The 18,884-nt window shown below is 40.5% G+C and overlaps 1 protein-coding gene across 1 annotated transcript in view; it reads right to left on the bottom strand.

Annotated features, from left to right (window-relative positions):
- Positions 1–3,902, bottom strand: part of PTPRR (protein tyrosine phosphatase receptor type R) — a 145,814-nt gene extending 141,912 nt beyond the window's left edge. The window contains exon 1 of the mRNA XM_013947012.2: positions 3,834–3,902. Within this exon, the coding sequence (XP_013802466.2) occupies positions 3,834–3,896 (63 nt within the window). The 5' untranslated portion in view covers positions 3,897–3,902. The remainder of the gene's footprint in view (positions 1–3,833) is intronic.
- Positions 3,903–18,884: the final 14,982 nt, after the last annotated feature.

The following is an 18,884-nucleotide window of genomic DNA, read 5'->3' as shown; positions in this document are numbered from 1 at the left end:
AAAAAAAAATTATATAAGAAAGTGTACAGTAGTGAGGGGTGAATGGGAAAAACTTGGTATATTAAGCAAGCTAATCATCTTTACATTTCTGATGGACAAAATACATACGCTTCATAAGATACAAGTGAAAAAGATACCCAAGTACCTTGGCCCAATCTCAGTGCAACACACTCGTGTATCTGTGAGAGGTTTTGGACAGACCAAGCAACATGGGGTTAGAAATTATGGTGCTTTATCATCTCCATGAGGTGGTACTTTAGAGTTAGATTGAGACGTAATCACTACTATGAGCCCTTCTGCTTTTCTCTCAGCTTCAACCCTAACACACACACACAGTGTGTGTGTTTTAAACAAGTGTGTTAGATAGCAACATCTTTAATAATAAATGTTTATCCACATATTATTTCTGCCTTCCATGTACTGCCTTGACCTTGGCGGCACTCCCATTCAGTATTGAAAAGACTTGAAATAAACACAGATCAGTTTGGAGAAATTGTTCATTTCACTACTACTACTTAACTTGTTTAATGTGTGTATAGTTTCTAAGGTCCAAAATAAACCCCTAAAAATAGGAAGGTCTGAAAAGTGTCACCTAAAAACTAAGCAATTCCCTATATTATTCAAACAATTTTTAGATGAGTTGGTCTCATGTCATTTTGACAGACAGATGAAGAAAACATATGGCTAAACAGTACAGCATTTATACAGTAGTCAAAATGCCTCTAAGAGCCCTGGATATCAACTGTCCTCACTAAACAAACAATGAGCACTGAACAAAAAAAGCTAGGAATTTAATACCGGGCAACGTGATGGAAAGCCTTCAGTTTTATAAAACTTACTACTCGAGAAGACATCTCCTCTTCCTCCCTTTGGGAAACAAGCACTACAGCTTCCCCAGGTTCGGTAAGATTACTCTTTGCTGAAAGAGTCACAGAACATCACTTTTTGACACAGTACCTACAGAATCCTTGGCTGCACAGCACTCTTCTGTGCATTGGCAATGTTCCACTTGTTAGATTATCTAGTCCTTAGCACAAAATGTAACCTTGCAATAGTTATACATTAGGCATCCATTTACCCTACCACTCCACCTCTATCATGAAGAAAATGGACCTCAAGTCACCGAAATTAGATTGAATTCAGTTTTCTTCCCTCTGTAGAGCTGCAGCAGCATTGATTTATTTTAAAAAATAACCTTCTTTGCAGGCTTTCATACTAAATCACAGTGTACACTAGTCACATAACTGGATTACAGGAAGCATTAACACTAGCAATTGCCCTTTCAAGTTGAACAACCAACAACATTGCTAAAGGCTGGAACAAAGAAGGTCAGCCAGGGCAAAACTGCAAATGCTGTCACTTGCCCTAAATGATCAAACCCAAAAAGAAGTAACAAGCAGCAGGCGTTAGTTCTGAACGTAGAGGGAATGACATACATGCATTCAAAACAAAGCAGACTCCCTTTGCAACGACATTAACATTACAATCTAATAACATGAAATTCATGAGGGAGAAAAAAAAAGTAGAAGTGCAAAGACCTGGAAGGACCAGAGCTGTGCTTGGATTACGGCAGCCACCCTGCTGTGGGACAGCTGCCCTTTGGAGGAAGACACTTTCGGAAATTTTTATTGTGGGATTAGCCCACTGAGCTGTTCAACTCTCTCAGCACCTCGCATTAAAAGTGCATTAAAACATATGCATTCCCAAAGGCTTTTTCTAAAAAGATGACATTAAAACCAAACCAAAAATGCTGTCCTTCGACACACCCAGAGATTGCTGAAGATCCCAACCAATGACTTTGTGCCACGCTTAGCTCATGCTGTTATGGCCCCACATTTAGAGTACATACGGTTCTCAGCCATAACAGAAGGCCTCAGAGCAGCAGCAGATTCTTCCATCACAGAAATGCAGTAGAGAAGCTTCAGACCGCGGTCACTTAATGAGAACTTAACGCAGATTTAATAGATCTGTTTTTATGTGACTGCCAATTGAAAATCTGCCTCATTTAAGTTTTAATGCAGGCCCAGAGCCAGCCAGAGAAAACCAGAGTCCCCCCATAATATTTTGCAGGATTCTTCCATTCAAAGTTGAGGATTGTGGTTCTCCAAAAATGTGCAAAGCTCTGCTAAAATAACAGATCACAGGTAACAGGGTCATTTAATGAAAGAATAAGAGGCCATGCATATTCTGAATTTCTTGCACTTCTATCTTTATAAGCACTGACAGAGAGGTTGCACCTTCACAGGAGGTGAAACGATGTCAGCTATAGAGAAAGAAAGTAGGTACCTTTAGTTTGGAGGTAGACTTTACTAGAGCCCTGCTGGCTGAGGTTGGCTTGGGGCATAAATATATCCCCCCTTCTTTTTGATTAGTACCATTCAGTATTGGGACTGTGTAGACAGTTGACACGTCCTCAGTGAGGCAAGGCTGTCAGACACCTTTTCTGCACTGATATGGTTTACAGTAGCATGCCTGCATACAACTGAATCTAGTCTGCTGATCATACGAATCATCTAGTCTCAAATAAGGAGGTCTCATTCATGCAGGATGAAAACAAGTGCAGAACATGCCTTTTTGAGGCTAGTTCTCTGATAGTATGTTTTAGCTATTAAAACTTTAATGCAAGGCTAACAAAATAATTATCACATGAACCTTTTTTTTTCCCCTCCTTATTCTTTTCTGTGTCTAGTCCTTATTGCATTCCAATTACCTCAATGGCATACAAACAGCTACTTGGTGAATTCATCAGTGCAGATCCCTAGAGGTACCAGAAGTCTGAGGAACTATGCCTATTCTGCAACGCTTCATGTACTAACATGCCCCAGTGCTGTATACTCTAACTTCATTCCTTGTTTGCAAAGGCCATTCTTTTTTAATCTAGCATCTTTTGTTCAGAGTAATTTACAGAATTAGGCAAATGAGTGGTGATTGTAATTAGTCACATTGTTTCAATTTAATCTTAATTGGTTCACCCTAATGAGTGGATAAGCCTTGTGAATGACTGTTCTTCCCTTTAGGAAGGAGAAGGATAAGCCAAACGCAATTCTCCACAATCAAGCAGGGCTAACAGTGCACCAGAATGAGGCAGAAGGGCCCATGCAGAACGTACACAGACTGCCCTGTGCACCCCACAGAGGGCTCCTGTCCCACAGACACGAACGGCAGGAAAGCAGGGCAGGGTGAACCTGACAGACCACTGACAAATGCCCTCCACAGCAGGAGGGAATATTGCCACCACTTTGCTAAGAACGAGTAAGTTCCTTTCAGCATAGCTAAATGAACAAGGAGGGTCCCAGACCACATCTCCCAGAAACAGCACATATGGTTTATATCAACAAAAACACAGTTCTATTCCTTAGGAAAAAAGGGTTTGTCTTCAAACAGCTGCATAAGCATAATGATAGAACTATGGGAGAAATGGAAGTGAACAAGACCTTTGGGTCAACCTTTTAAAATCTCCCTGGCTCTGTAGGATTGTTCCCTGGGGCACATTTTCTTGTGCTCTATGCAGAGTAAGTTTAAAATCCATCCAGCAAAAGCAGTACCTATACCAATCAAGACAAGAGGAGTAAAGGCATTTGAGGCAAAAATAAGTTCTTTACCTACAGAAAGGCTATATTCTGCACTGTTAGACTGGATTGCCAGGTGATCATGGTAAGGCTATGTGAATGGGGGCTCTGCTTGAATGAGAAGTAGAGCTACAAGATAGTCATTATTCAGATGCCAGGCAGTGGAATGTGAACTTTGGATACTCCACATTAAAATCTATATCTGTATCTGTCTGTAGGTATATTTATTCATAAAAATACCAGGACACAGAAAAAGGCACTTACCACAACAATTACGTTAGTTGCAGGAATGGGGAGATTCTCCACTTCTGGATCTTGACCAGTCATAGCTAACAGATTGAGGGATGGGTCATAGGCAGGTCTGGGGAATGTTGATTTAACAATTATTGAAGGGTGCAGCTGGCTTATTTTGGTGTGGGAAGAAGAATGGAAATTGTGTTTGGAATTCTTATAACTATCTGTATCCAGACTTTTCTCCAAACTTTGCACATGGTGATAAATAAACACAGGTTTCCCACTCTTTCGCTGATGAATTGCCAGAAAGTGGTCATTGTCCCCAGAAAAGCAGCCTGCAGAAAGAAAAGAATAAGTTTAGAATGTTTTTCTGGGATATTTTATAGATGGTACTGGGAAGCTGAAGTGATCCTTCCAAATCTTGCAGAACCTAGTGATTATTTGTGGAATACAAGAACTCCCTTAGAAGCCCACAATGCACGTTTCCATAGCAATAGATCAACAATACCACAGAGTATACCAAGCATGTGAAGTATATTACATTCTTAAACTCATTTTTACATCACTTCTTAAAATATGATTTATATTTCCAGTCAGGATTACATGTCAAAAATGACACACAAGAGCAGAGAGCATGCTGAGCCAAATCCATCTTCCGTACTGTTATCAACTCTAATATCAAAACATAAGCAATGCAGTTTCTGATGTATTTAATCAAGTATCAATACTGAAGATGAGAATTGCTGTGATCTTCTTTTATAGAGAGAGACTTGAAGAGAAGACAGCAAGAATCGGATCCAAAAAAATCAGACTAATGTTAAAAAAAAAAAGTTTAGAGTTTGCCTAAGTCCAAAACCATAATTCTGAATTCAGCTGCCATTAACTGTAGAATTTTCTAAACTCCATAAGTATCTCAGCTAGTGCTCCATTTGTGGTTTCCCTGAAGGAACGCATCTCCCCTGCCCCTTCCCATTAGGCAACATATACAGAGTATACATCCATCTTTGTTAAGTCTCCACTTTTTTTTGTCATGGAAGAAAGGTATAATACTCCAAACCTTCCCCCCTGCAGCTATAAGATGTGCCAGTAACCACACTGAGAGCTACTCTGGGACAGGCAATGCTCCCGGGGAATGCTTCCGACACCTGAAACTGCTCCACTACTCAGGACAAAACAAAGCAACCAAGATTCACCAGGCCAGAGAAAGATCAAAGAATGAGCATGGCTCTCCACACGGCTGGCTGAGACGTAAAAGGAGAGTGTGAGGAATCTTACACCACTGGCTGTGTTGTTTCTGTATTTATTTAATTGGTTAATAGAGAAATGCATAAACAGATCTTGAAGTAGGGACCTGGATTCCTCTTACCACAGTTGGTGCTCAGTTCAGGAGGCCTTACAGTCTCCTGTGCCACTCTTGTTATGGCCCTACCTATAGCCAAGCACTGACTGGGCAGCCAACAGAGCACCTGGCTCTCTGCACAGGACATAGAGACGTGTGGATTTAGCCATACCTTGCAACACAATTGGAGAGAGCTGAATCATCAGGGGTACTCATCATGCCACCTCACTGGAAGAAGTCCAAGGTAAATTGCATACCGCTGATGGAATTTTCACTAAAAATATGGTGTTGGGGACAAAGAACTGTTTCAGATTACATGTTTTGAATATCCTGTATATTAATAAAAATTAAAATACCTTGGATAGTCAAAGTACTTCCTAATGATGCCTTTTCAAGAGGAACCAAAACTAAAGTTTTGTTGGAAATTATCTGTGACTGAAGCCTAGTGAACCTTCAGTTCCTTTATGCAGAACAGAACAGTTAGAACAGCCCAGTTCAACAGCTAGTCTGGAAGAGAAGCTGCCCCTCTGAGCAGAAAAACAGGCAAGGATCAGGCTTTATAGATAAAAAGTAACTGAAGCTAGCTTAGTCACCTCCTGGATGAGCACTCTACGAAACACTGTTGTACAAAAGGGACTTTATGTTCTAAGAGAAGTGAACCCCAACAGCTAGTTCTGATCAGCCTCAAAGTTCCTTTTCAGGGGGCTGTTGGAGTTAACAGAAATGTTCAGTTTGCACATTGATTTTTAGTCAAAAAATATCAACATTATTTTAATTCTCATAGAGAGCTGTGAATAAAAGCTCAGAACCAACTACATGTTTCAATTCAGGTCGAACAAGAAATAATTTTGCTCTATTCAGACTGATTTTCTCCTCTGATTTTTTTTTTTTTTTTGCTTCTGTAAGCAAATCAAAATAATCAGTCATTTGCACAGATCTACCCAGTGCCCTTAGGAGATTTCAGTGTAGGTAATTACATTCTGTTGACCTAATTTCCTCATGAAATGTAACTTAGGAAAATCAAGAACAGTATCTTATCTGTGCTATGGTATTGCTATGCATCATTGGGAACTGCACTCTCTGCCAAAAGTGGGTCCACATTAGTAGGAGGTGAAGCAATTCATAACATTCATGAGCAGAAATCAATAGGAAAGCTGTCCGAGGACAGAACACAGAATCATACATTTTGCACTTAGACACTCGGAGATGCCCCCAGTATAAAGTACAATACTAAACCTAAGGCTGCTCTTTCAAACGGTAAAGACGCATACACAATTTCCGAGATGATCACTGAGATTACTTGTACAGCTGTTGTCAAGTTTTGATTGGGAAGATGACTGAGAGCAGAAAAATGAGCAACTACAGGGCACAGTCTTAAAGAAAAATTAAATTTGGGGTTTGCTAAATTTTCTGGCATTTCATAAAGATTTTTGGAAGTTGGCTTCATTGATACAATACAGAGGGCTGGTCTTACCTATCAATTTATAGAATTGTGGGAATGGCAAAGTAAAACAAGGAAACATCAGCACTTCTCTTAGTCACCCTCTTTACATGTCTCCTCCATAGACAACCAGTATCTCCTTTGTTTCCAAGGGAATCAAGTGCACTGCATTTCTCCAGAAATTCTTTATATTTCATTTATTTATATCTCCTCCTCACTTTAATATCTCTAATTCTCCTTTCATTTATATTTACTTTAAAAAGCAGAAAAATAATATAATTAAGTATTAGCCCAAACTCTTCACTAAATAATGTTAAAGTAAATTCTAACTATGAATTCAGAGTCAATTTTGACTGAATCCAGAGTAACCTAGAAAAATCTGAACAACTGTCTTACTTTTGATAAGCCAATAGTTAAAGGAACTCCCAGAAAAGCTTACCTGCTCATGAATCTCATTATTTCTAGTAGCAGTATCACCATTTCTCACTAAATCCCAACAGCTTCTCTTCTACTAAAATGCTAAAATCATTGTGGTAAACACAAGTCACTACAGCAGATTTGATACATGATCCATTGCAGCAGATTTTCAAGATGGACAACAAAATATACTTTGATAATGACCCATCCTGTAGGAATGGAAAAATCTAACCAGTCTAGATATGTAACATGCTCCTGGCACTCAGACAAGCCAGCTGTCAGCACAGAAGTTCAAATATATTCTAAGAAAATTACTAGGCTGAATTTTGTTTTCTGAGAAGTCCATATAGCCCCAATAGTTTAAGTAGGTTACATGCATTTACACTGCCCAGTGGGAAAACTTCATTGATCTCAATAGACTTTGGATCAGGCCCAAAGATTGCTCTCCATGCCTCAGGTGACCCTAACAAATAGACCATCCTTGATACTATGGAGAACCTGAAGCTTCCTATTATTCTGATAAAAGGGTAAATATTCTTTATTAACCCCCAAACATCGGCTCTGAGTACAGCAGCAGGATGTATCAAAGAGGAAGTCAAGGTAGTAAGTCGTTAGAAGTACCAGCACTTCTGCTACATGTCACCTTTAGTGCCACCATTGCTAATCTCCATCCCTTGAGAGAGAGAAGACTATGTAGAAAAAAATACTCCTATGAGTCCCCCAAGGGAAAACATCAGAAGCTGTGAAGAACTGAAGTAAGAGTATAATAGCAAAAGTGATTTTCTTTCCTTTTAAACTTCAGATATCACAAGATACAGCTACATAGGAACTCAGAAAATGAGGCTTAGGGCAATGCTTGAAAAAAAGACAGGATTCCTACAGGTGTCTCTTCCATAAGCTTAGCAAATTTGATCCTAAAGTGAATTTTGGTACTCTGCGCACACTACCCCATTTGAACTCTACTTTAGAATGTCATTTATCAGAAACCTTCTAATTTACAATCTGAGACTATTCATGACCGACTTGCAGTCATTCATCCAGTGCTGATATCATCCCTTAATTAAAGTAGTTTATTCCTCCTCCTAAAAATCCCTCCCCTCAAGTGTATTTACAAAGATACATAGTTTATTCTGCCTTGTCTTTGAAGAGAACAGACTCGATGACCAGACTGTAATTCCATTCTGTTTCTTCTAACCAAAAAAAGGCTGAGATTTCATCTATTTCTCAGCTAAGTATAGTCATTTTTTAAGTCAATGGAAAATAATTATACTATTTGTTTAAAGATGAACAATAATCAACGGCTACTTTCAAACATGCACCAGAACTTCTCTCGACAGCAGGTTTGCATCATTTATGTTTGCTTCTGGAGACAAACTACTCTTCATCATCTAGATCATCTCACGTAATAATCATTCCTAATCTCTTTAGTAACAGATGCTGCCCTGTGACATATAGAGTGGCATGACTTGTTAATTCTGTCTTCCAGTTCTTCTATCTGTACATCATCCTAATTTGTCACCACTAGTTTTCTGAGGCTTAGATTCCTGATGAACATTGCCAGATCTTCCTCTCTTCTTTCCTACTGGTTGGGTTTTCCTTCTTCCTCACAACCCCTCACATGACGCTACTGCTTTTTCTTTGAATTTTCTAAAAGAAACTATTTCACAATTTTACTTGTTTTCCTGTTGGCTGTTCTATTTCTGTTCTGTTCTTACGTTTCCCTGCTCCTCCACTGTCACCCCCCTCTTTAATTTGGATTCTCCTGTACAATTCCTTCCTCAAAGTTTCAGATTATCTTAAATTGCATTTCCCATCCTTAGAGCATCATTTCTAGAATCTTTATCAACTAAAACACTTTTTCTATTAATAATGTGCCACAAAAAAACTCCAGACTGATGTAGAGGCCATGCCTTCTATGTCTGATCAGCTTCGCTGCATGTATTAATTTTGGGATTTCCTCCACTGCTACCAGTTGTCATCTTTGTCTTCAGCATCCTTACCAGAAATGAAAATCAGATAGAAAAAGCCCTACCAAACCCCCACACAAACTCACAGATACTGTTCCATTCACTGGTTCCAACTATGCGTTCATTTGATTTTTTTTTAGCTGTCTGCAGAAACAAACAACAGAAAACACTTTGTGGCATGAATTAGCAGAAAATCCAATCTAAAGAAGAGTGATGGAGAGTTGGTCAAGAGAAGTCCCTGTGAAATATCTTCATTGTCTCAGTCCATGACAAGCACAAAATTCACCCATCATAATAGATAGATAAAACACAAGAATGCTAGATAGCACAGACTGCTGAGCTTGTCATATACTACAAATGTGCATTCCATATGCAGAACTGAAAGCCATATAATACATTGTAAATCTGATGTGAAAGATGTTGTGGGCACTTTTGACTGTCCCAATTGGCCTCTGCTTGATCATAGAGAGATCTGAGGATTTCTCTAGACTGCTTTGACTCCCTGAATAGCCTCAGATAGTTGACATTTTAAAGTAACCTGACAGAAAATTGTTGCAGACTTCCAATCTCCAAAATACCTTGACTTTCTCTAAAACAGACAGATAAAAAAAAAAAATTCAAGACTGTCAATATCTGTTAACAGGCCAGTAACACAGTAACAGGGTTTTCTCTTTTTGATACATAAGTACCACAGCTTTACAGATTTTTATCTCACATACTCTAGAGCCAGAAACCAGAACTTGATTCCACTGGAGAATCCCAGCGAGACACAACATTCTTTGTAGTCCTGACAGGGCCAAGATAATGGTGTCTAAAGTCTTGATTTGTGTCTGGAAAAACAATTTGAGGTCATTGTCTGAAGTCTTATTATTTGTTTTAATCTGAACAAATTAGGTTCATAATAATGTATGTTCCAGAATATTCCTAAAGTAACTATTTTCTGTAATGAGGGGTATACTGCATATTTACTACTTGTGAATAATGCAGCCAGCCCAAAATCCATTGATAGAACTATTGTGCTGTATCTGATCAGCAGGCAAAATGCATAAATGAATATACATTCACAATGCATATATTTTAGAACTCGCACTTAATGGCTAGTACTAATAATAACACTTAATAAAGTCTCTTTATATCTTGGTATTGTCCACAATTTGACATTGTCATGTTAGCAAGTTGGAAATTGGAGGAAAAGGGACAGAAAATTTGAGAGTAACTTCATAAGGGAAAAATGAGCTGAAACTTGGCTGATTGGTTTCAAAGATAAATTGAATTCAAATGCAATTTGATTCCTAGTACTTAAAGCTGTTGCCAAATAACTTCTCATTCAGAAAGCAGACTAAACTTTGACAATTAAATATTGTACCCTGATCTCCATATTCCTTTTTTCTCTCTTCAGCTCACTATTCTTGAAGACAGCCTTTGTCCCATACAACCCTTCTCCCTACCCCACAGGCCAGCCTCACTGATGGGAGTCAAACAGGCTTTGGATAGGCTCAGTCTTAACAACCTATTGCACAATGTTTCACCTCTTCTGAAACAGCCAACAAGGATATCCAAGAGGCAGGTCAGTGTATTTATGCTGACCACTGATTAGTCCTCTCCAATAATGCTGATGTTCCTACAGCTGGGAGATTCATCGTCTGCATCTTCCTACTCCATTAAGATGGAGATGGTCTCACACCCTACAAAGCAGAATTTACAATTCCCTCTGGCCCATGTAGGGGCCAAGTAGATACTGGCCTGGAGGAAGGGAAAACATCTCTCAACTTCTGTGTTAAAAGGCTTAATATTGTGTTCAGAGTTTATGAGCGTGGATCTAGCTTTCAGGAGTCCAGGTGACAAAGATATGAAAGAAGACATTAACTACTGAAAATTTCTAAGACAAAGGAGAAACACTAGTGTTGGCTTACGACTTCTGTCTTTGGGCTGTGAAGGTTATCCCTTCTGATACAGGCAAGGGGGTCTTGCTTTGGTTGTGACCATTAAAAGATACAAAACTCTATTCTTTGATCCATATTTCATCCTTCTCTCTCAGAAACAATTATATCAAGAGGAGTCAGCATATCTGGTGAGAAATAAAAGTGTTTTAAATGATGCTGAAAGCACAAATGAAAATGAAAGCTGTCTGGAGGCAATATGCCTCGTATCTCTACTGTCTTGTTAACAGTATGTCTTAAAGTCAGTGAAGTAGCACATCAATCAAATCTCAATCTCATTAGGATAGGCTATGGAGCATTAGCCAAACACAAACTATTGTTTAACTTTAGCAAGGTAGATCCAAGAACTGTTAGCAATAAAATTCAGTTAAACAGTGGCAAAGATGCAACTTCACTGTTAGATAAACAGAACATACCTTTAAAAGTGCTTTTGTGAAGCAAGCCAGGCAAATCTCAAGAGGAGAAAGTATTAATCGACTTGCTGGTTTGGTAGCCTACGCATGAAACAATGCACTGGCGTTTTGGAATTGACAGACTAATTCAACTGGGAAAATATTTTCCCACTTGTAACAGTTCCCATAGTAGAGCAGTTTGCAGGCTGTGAAACTGTTTCCACAGTTCAAAGAATAACACCAAGACACAAAGCCTATTCAGATTCTTCCTCCACACCATAGCTTGCTCTTAAGACAAAACTGTTAAAGCAATAGAAATGAAGCTATTCCCTATGCAAAATAGGCTACTAGACCTAATAGTCTTTCATCAGGCATACTCCTGCATAACTTCTCACAGCATCCTTCAGCTAATAGAAGTTTCTCAATCTTTTACAGGAAGGGTCTGAACCTTCCTAGCTAGGTCTGATAATCGAAAGGCCTGATCTTTTGGATCAGAGGAGTAGTACCCATTCCATGCCAAAATTCAGAGCAAGCAACCTACACCAGAGCTAAGCAAAGAGATAATAGCAGGTTCTAAAAATCTGGAAAGATATTTTGATTCACCCTTAAACAGAAAGGTCAGAACTTTTGACCAAAACAAAAAGTTCAGACAAAATCAATTAGGATCACATATATATATACACACCTATGTACATATATAATAGATGTATATATGTGTGTATGTGCATTCATGTGTACATGCATGGATACACACAGAAAATAAAATGTATGTGTGTAAGTGCAAGAGAGAGAGAGAACTGCAAGGAATTTTTCTTTTCTAATAGCAATCTGCTGAAAATAGAAACAACTGCACATTCATTTTTGCTGAATTTGTCCTTCTCACTAAAAAAAAAAAAAAAGAAAAGAAAGAAAGAAAACATGCTTTGGCCAAAAATAATCCACTCTGTAGCTGGGGACAGAGTCAAGCATGAGTGGTATCTTTTTCAAAAAGGCACTTTGCATCTCATTTTATGGGCCTGTTGCCTGATATGTCAATAATGAAACTGGATATTACAGACCATTGATTTCACTAGGTCTGCTCCTGTGAATTAAGAGATGAGCCATGGGTCCCAAAGGCACTTAAGTATTCTGACATACTCATGCCTTGGCATTGATGTATGGTATAGTCTCACATCAAACTTTTCTTTCTAAAAGGTGTGAAAAATTGATGCATCAATTTGCCAAGTTTGCAATTACAGTCATTTTCCAAGTGAAGACTGTGGCTAAATTCTGTTCTACATAACATGTATGTAAATGTGTAGTATCTCCATGGAAATCAGTAACTGGTACAAGGGGAAGTAAAATTCGGTCTTAAGGTTTTGGTGGTGGGGAGAGTGGGTTGCAGTAATATTGCACTAGAAACCACACTGAGGATTTCTGAGCAGATCTTACTAAGCTTCTCCAAGCACTTATTCCAAAGCTGTGCTGGAAATCCTACAGGACAGTTACTGTGTTTCATAGAACAAAACTCTTTTCTTTCTGCCCAGGCCTCAGAAAACGCCCGCAGAGGGGGCCCACCACCACAGTCACCCACTGCATCCAGTTAGCAGCCTTCTAGCGAGACAGGCTCCCAAGAGCACAGTTCATGGTTTTTAAGCAAGTTTGTCTTCACTCTCTGGAGAAGTTGGGACCAGCCTTTGCTATCTAACCCATTCATGTCTCCTCATAATGCAACAAATGAAATGATACAGGGATTCCAAGATCACAGACCTCAACAATTTCCTAATGATATGTCAATTTTGAAAGACATTGTATGAGTAGAAAGAATTGCCACATGTAAGAATGTGACAAGAGTCTTTTTTCCAACTAAATAGATGTTCAAAAATAATATGAAGTCAAATAATGAGTTATAAAACTATATTCACCAACAGAACTTTTAAAACAACAGGTGACTACCCTCTGATTTTCCATGAGTCTACTAATAAAAAGCACAAATCTCTATTCTAGTAAAAACACTCACTTATGGCCAGCAATAGGCTTTCTAAAGAAGGTATTTGTAAGTACCAGCTATATTTAGATTATGTTAGTATAATGAAGCAGAATTCCAATACATTTTTCACATTCTTTCTAAATGTATTTAGAGCTAGCATTATTCACACATTAGCATGAGGCTAGGGAAATGGATCTGATCATGAATGAACTTTGTGCAGATCTCAACTGCAGAAGTGCATTCCCCAGTTTTTCTTATTTTTGTGACAGAACTTATGCAATTTTTAGAAAATAAACTCCTCACAAATAGACTCCTCTTAATTAGAAACTGCAGTCCATCCAAGTCATTTCCAGCCATAAGAATACAACACAGTGCATGTTCAACCAGGAAAGCAGGAGGACTACTTTCTGCCAAGCAGAGCTTGGTAAAAATTACCCTGTGGACTTCGGTAACAATTAACTGAGAACTGGCCTAGCACACTTATAAGTCTTCACACCTAGTAAATTCTATTCAAAGGAGTGTTAGTTTGCAGTCAAAAATCTTGCACAGTTTTTATGTGAGCAATCTCCATGTTACTAAAGCATTGCTTCAAGAAGATAAAATGCCAGTATGTCCTACCTTGTATTTTAGCAGATTCAGCTGATGGGCTTGGGGAATGGATCCCTCAAGAGGCTGAGGCTGGGATCTGCATGCTTCCTCTCTGAAAAGACTAATATGGAAGCACTGGTCCATGCTTACTTAAGGTTGTCAATGCATCTCTTCATTGATGAAGAAAATAATAAAACAATGTAGTAATGACCTTTACCAAACTACGGTAAGTCCTTTGCTCAAGAAACTATGTCTTAGATGATCAGACCAAATCTTCAGTCTCTAACTCTTTGCTTTTCTGGGACCAGGACTTGTTCATCTTAAAAGCAAATATTGCAAAAAGGCTCTCTTAAAGTTTTAACATAAGGCAGGTGGCTGGCTGATATGGTGATTGTTATCTAAGTTTTATTCTAGTCTAGTTATTTTCCTGGGCTATTTTCTGTGACTGAATATTTAATCTATTGTATGTTTTAATTCATTAAATCTGCGGAAAAAAAAAGAGGTGAAATAGATAATTAGTTGAGTAATCTGGATGACACAAATGGCTCTAATTACAAGTCAGGCTAATGCATCACTTGATGTTTTTGCTACCACCTGCCATTCTTTTACGAGGAAACAATGCTTTCTAGTCATCTTGGGAGACATTAATTTTTCATTGCAAGAACAGGTATTAGATCATACCTACTGAAAAAGAGTGTAACCTGCACTACTTGGCACTATCTCATGCAGCGCATAACAGAGGTCAAAGGTTCATGCTGACCTGTAATCAGTCACTACAAAATTAGGTCTTTATCCAACAGCAAGCTCTATATAGGCTGATTACTTCACCTGCTGCTCTCAGTAGACAGGCCTAATTCTGTTTTCAGCTGTGCACACACCAGTGTCTTTGATTTCAGCAAGAGTTATACAGGTGTACCAACAACACAATTAGATTTAATTTTCTGTTACACAACTGTAACACTTTGTTGGAATCAATGTCTAAATCAACATACTAAAATTGTTCCTTTTTAAGCACATGAAAATTCTTGATCTCTTTTTTTTGACACAAATATTTCCTTTTCTTTGCAAATATATATTTGGCTACTGTAGCACAACTGTAATAGAATTGTCTTGCCATGGCAAACCAGATTTCCAATATCCTTCCATTACAAAGCATACTTAAACACATTAGAGAATGAATTCTTTTTGCTGTAGTATTACTTCAAGTTAATGCTGACCTATATTTTTTCTAAAATCTATCATCATCAATTGATATTAAGCAAGATTTTGTTAGTATCTGTTGATGGTTTCTTTAGTGTTCCCTTACATGAAAATATCTTCCCTTCTATGTATTTTCAGCCTCAGAACAAAAAGATTTACGAAAAGCCAAGTAGTTTCCACCACAGTGCAAAACAAATTGACGGTGGGATATAATTTGTGACCCACCATTAGTGGCAAATGGAATGCGTTTTATGATTTCACAGGAGCCCAAGTTGCAAAATGACCATCAATAATTCATACGTTTGAGCTATACATAAAAGACTTCCACAGTGATACTCTTTGAAAGACCAGATTCTCTACCTGCATCAGATGAAACAGAGAAATCCTACAAGTTTAAGCTTGCTATATTATTTCATTGTCACATCTTCAGTGACTCCCAACAGCAGCAAGTTGTACGCAGCCCTGCCAAGAAGCACAACTCTTGCTAGAAGGGGAGCTATGCCAAATATATAAAGGCTGAACTCGGCTCCTGTCCATCCTTTCTATTGCTTTCTCTGAAATAATTATTTTCCAAGATTGCACAAGAAACAAAGCAACAGCATACAAACTTCTGTGGGGTATTTTTCTATATTTTTTTCCATGATTAGAGACATCTTCATAATAAAGGCTAAGTTTGGTGTGCAAGCATTCCCACTCACTTAATAAAACAAGTTAAACTTAGTAAGGAAAGCAAATGGTTTCCTGGCTGGATATAAAACCAGTTTCCATTAGTAGGATGGAAAGATGAAGCACATCTAAACTGATGCGAAGTCCACTATTAATAGAGGATAAATTGAGATTAGAAGGCATATAAGCTGTACACTAATTTTGTACAGATGATTATTTTCATACATGTTGAAAAAGAACAATCTAAAAAGCAGCTAAAGGCTTTTATTAAAATGGACCACAAAATGTTCCCTATCTTTCGTCAATAATCTCTCACACACGCAAATATAAGGCATAAGAGCGTGAGTCTCCTAACTGTGAACATGAAGGAAAGAGGCTCCTGGGATCTTATGAAGTGTAGCCTAATTTTCCAGGGCAATAAAATACCACTAACCAACCATTTCTTCTGACTACAGCAAAAAAAGAATGTCATGCCCACTTACTGCCCACTGATGTATCCATATAAACAACTATTTTCATAACCTGATATCCAGAGATGATTTATTTGTGGCCATATACATACATGCATTACTTATACGTCATAAGAGATATTAAGTTTAAACATAACTTTTAATGATTCTGCATAAGACAATGCAAACAAACAGCATCTGAAACATCTCTCCTAAAATATTATTTGTGGGAGCAAAAGAGTCAGTATCTTGGGGTGCATTTAATTGTGTTTTTTTTTAATTAAACTTCAGGAAAGTTAAAGGGAGGGCGCAACAGCCATTTTCTACTTCAGAAGTAGGTATGCTGCAGTAAGCCATAAAACAAAGAAACGCTTCAATTTTTCTAGTGAACTTCATTTAATTATACTGTTAGCGCGGGTTTTTATTTCAATTTGAGAGCATAAATGTCTAACTCTGCAAGGGAAATGGAAAGATAGAGAGACTCTGGAAAAATAAGCAGTTTTTCGCAGTCTAAAAGCAGCCCGAGGTTTAAGGCAGAAATACAAGCGGGGATTCTCAGAACGACACCGACGGCCGAACTTCAGGGAGGCTCCAAGGCGCCCGCCGCCTTTCCGAACGAGGCACGCGTTTTGCCAGCAAAGCAGACAGAGAATTTATTATTACCGCTTCCACGGCTACAGCCGAAACGCCTGCTGGCGCAGCTGAAATTTCCCTTTCTAAAAATCCTGCTCCCGCGACCGAATATAAGTAGCAACACCCCCTCTCCCACCACAAAAAAGAAGGGGGGGAAAAAAGGACAAACGCGTATGATTTTCACTTCCACCGCGCACCTCCCCCCCCGCTAAACCCACACGACACGCGCGGGCAGCGGCCGCTGCGCGGGTCGCGGGCTCGCCCGGCACCGCCCGGCCCCGGCCGCTGCCGCCTCGCCGGCCGCTGCCCGCGGTGCTGAAAGGCTCGGGCGCCCCGCGCGCCGCCTCCGCGGGCCGGCGGGCGCCGTTAGCCGTTAACCTCCCGCGCGCGCCGCGACCCCGCCGCGCCACTCGGCACCGCCCCCGCCCCGCCACAACAGGTGCGCCGCAGCCCGCCGGGCGCCAGCGGCTCCCCCGCCGGCGTGTGCCGCGGCCGCCCACCCCCCCGCCCGGCAGGCAGGCAGGCGCGCCGGGCCCCTGGCGCCCCCGCTCACCTGCGGCGCGGAGGTGGAGCAGGAGGCACAGCGCGCGGAGGCACGCGGCCGCCCGCCGCATGGTGCGAGCCGAGCCGAGCCGAGCCGAGCCGAGCCAGGCAGCACAGCGCCGCGCCACCGCGTCCCTCTCACCCCCCCACCAGTGAGCATGCCTGGGAGCGGGCTGCGCATGCGCAGCGCAGCGCCGCGCGGGCGGGAGGGCGGGTGGTGCCCTCACCTGGCTCCTCGGCGCGGCGTGAGGCGAGGGCAGCCCGGGCAGAGGGAAGCGGCGGCGCCTTGGGTGGACTGAGACATCCCCCCCCCCTCCGCCCTGGGAGAGCTGGGGTTGCGGAAGGAGCGTGGAAAGCTGAAAGGTGAAGGGAGAGACCTCCAGTTCCTCCCAGCTCCCCACAGGGGCAGGAGGCGAAGGCGAGGGGGCGGTTTCTCCCTCAGCGCCCAACGGAAGCAGCCGGCAGGGCTCTGCTGCAGCGGGGCGGTGGTCTGGCGTCTCCCAGGTACTAAAGCCGTTACGAGGTTTGTCTCAAAAGATTTGACATGTCTGGGAGGACTTTGATAATGTGTATTTTTATGTGTGCAGTGAAAGCGAGCTTCCTTTTCCACCGGTTGTGAAACCGCACCTAAAATAAGCAGAAAAACTGTGTGATGGAAATCATGGCTGATAGGGAAATGAAATAACATTTGCTTGGGATCTGCTGAACTCTAGGCAGCGCTTCAAAGCGGGCTGATACCGTATGTACCTAGGACACACTTATCAGATTCGATTACATGGACATCAGTGACCCCAATAATGATGCCAAAATTAAAACAGCCCTGCAGCAAGATCATTTTCTAAAGTTGAGTTTAATTGATCAAAAGAGCCACCGGAGGCTAACCTTGAAAGGAAGTAGCAGTTGTGTCACCCTGCAGGTGAGCTGTCTAGAGACTAAAGCTGGACATGGCAAACCGTGTATGCCCATGATCAGTTCTGCAAATAAAATGATCTTAAGAGAAGTAGAAAACAATAAGAGAGAGTGACAGAGCTTGCTTTCTCTTAATTGGCTTTAAATGACCTTTTGTGCAGATTTTTTTTCTTCTGCTTTTAATGATGCAAAGAGCTGCATAGGGCCTGATTTCTAGATGCAATTGCATGTGTGGCTGAGCATATGCAAATGATCTTCCTTTGCCAGCCCCCACACTGCTGTTCACATATGTACAGGCAGTTAGGTCATTGGCTTGACAAAAACATAAGCCACAAAAAGCTTGGGTTGGAAGACAGCACTCGGTCTTGAGCTCTGCCCCAAACTGAGAATTAAACTGGTCAAGAGCGTTCTTGAGGAAGAAGTGGTATGCAAGCCCTATCACCTCAGTCATATCTTTGGTAGATATCATGCCTCAGATGCCCTGCTAGGTCACAAGATCTTTTCTGCTTTCTGTACTGAGATGATAATTTGCTTAGGATATATACAAATTGCAGCACATCCTGTTCCAGTTTAATCCTGCTGGATCTGACTAGTAGAAATGAAAACTTAAAAGTAAAGTCTATCCATT

Source organism: Apteryx mantelli, chromosome 1 (genome assembly GCF_036417845.1).
Source record: "Apteryx mantelli isolate bAptMan1 chromosome 1, bAptMan1.hap1, whole genome shotgun sequence".
In the NCBI taxonomy this organism is placed as follows: Eukaryota; Metazoa; Chordata; class Aves; order Apterygiformes; family Apterygidae; genus Apteryx; species Apteryx mantelli.
This window is presented reverse-complemented; position numbering and strand designations above follow the sequence as displayed.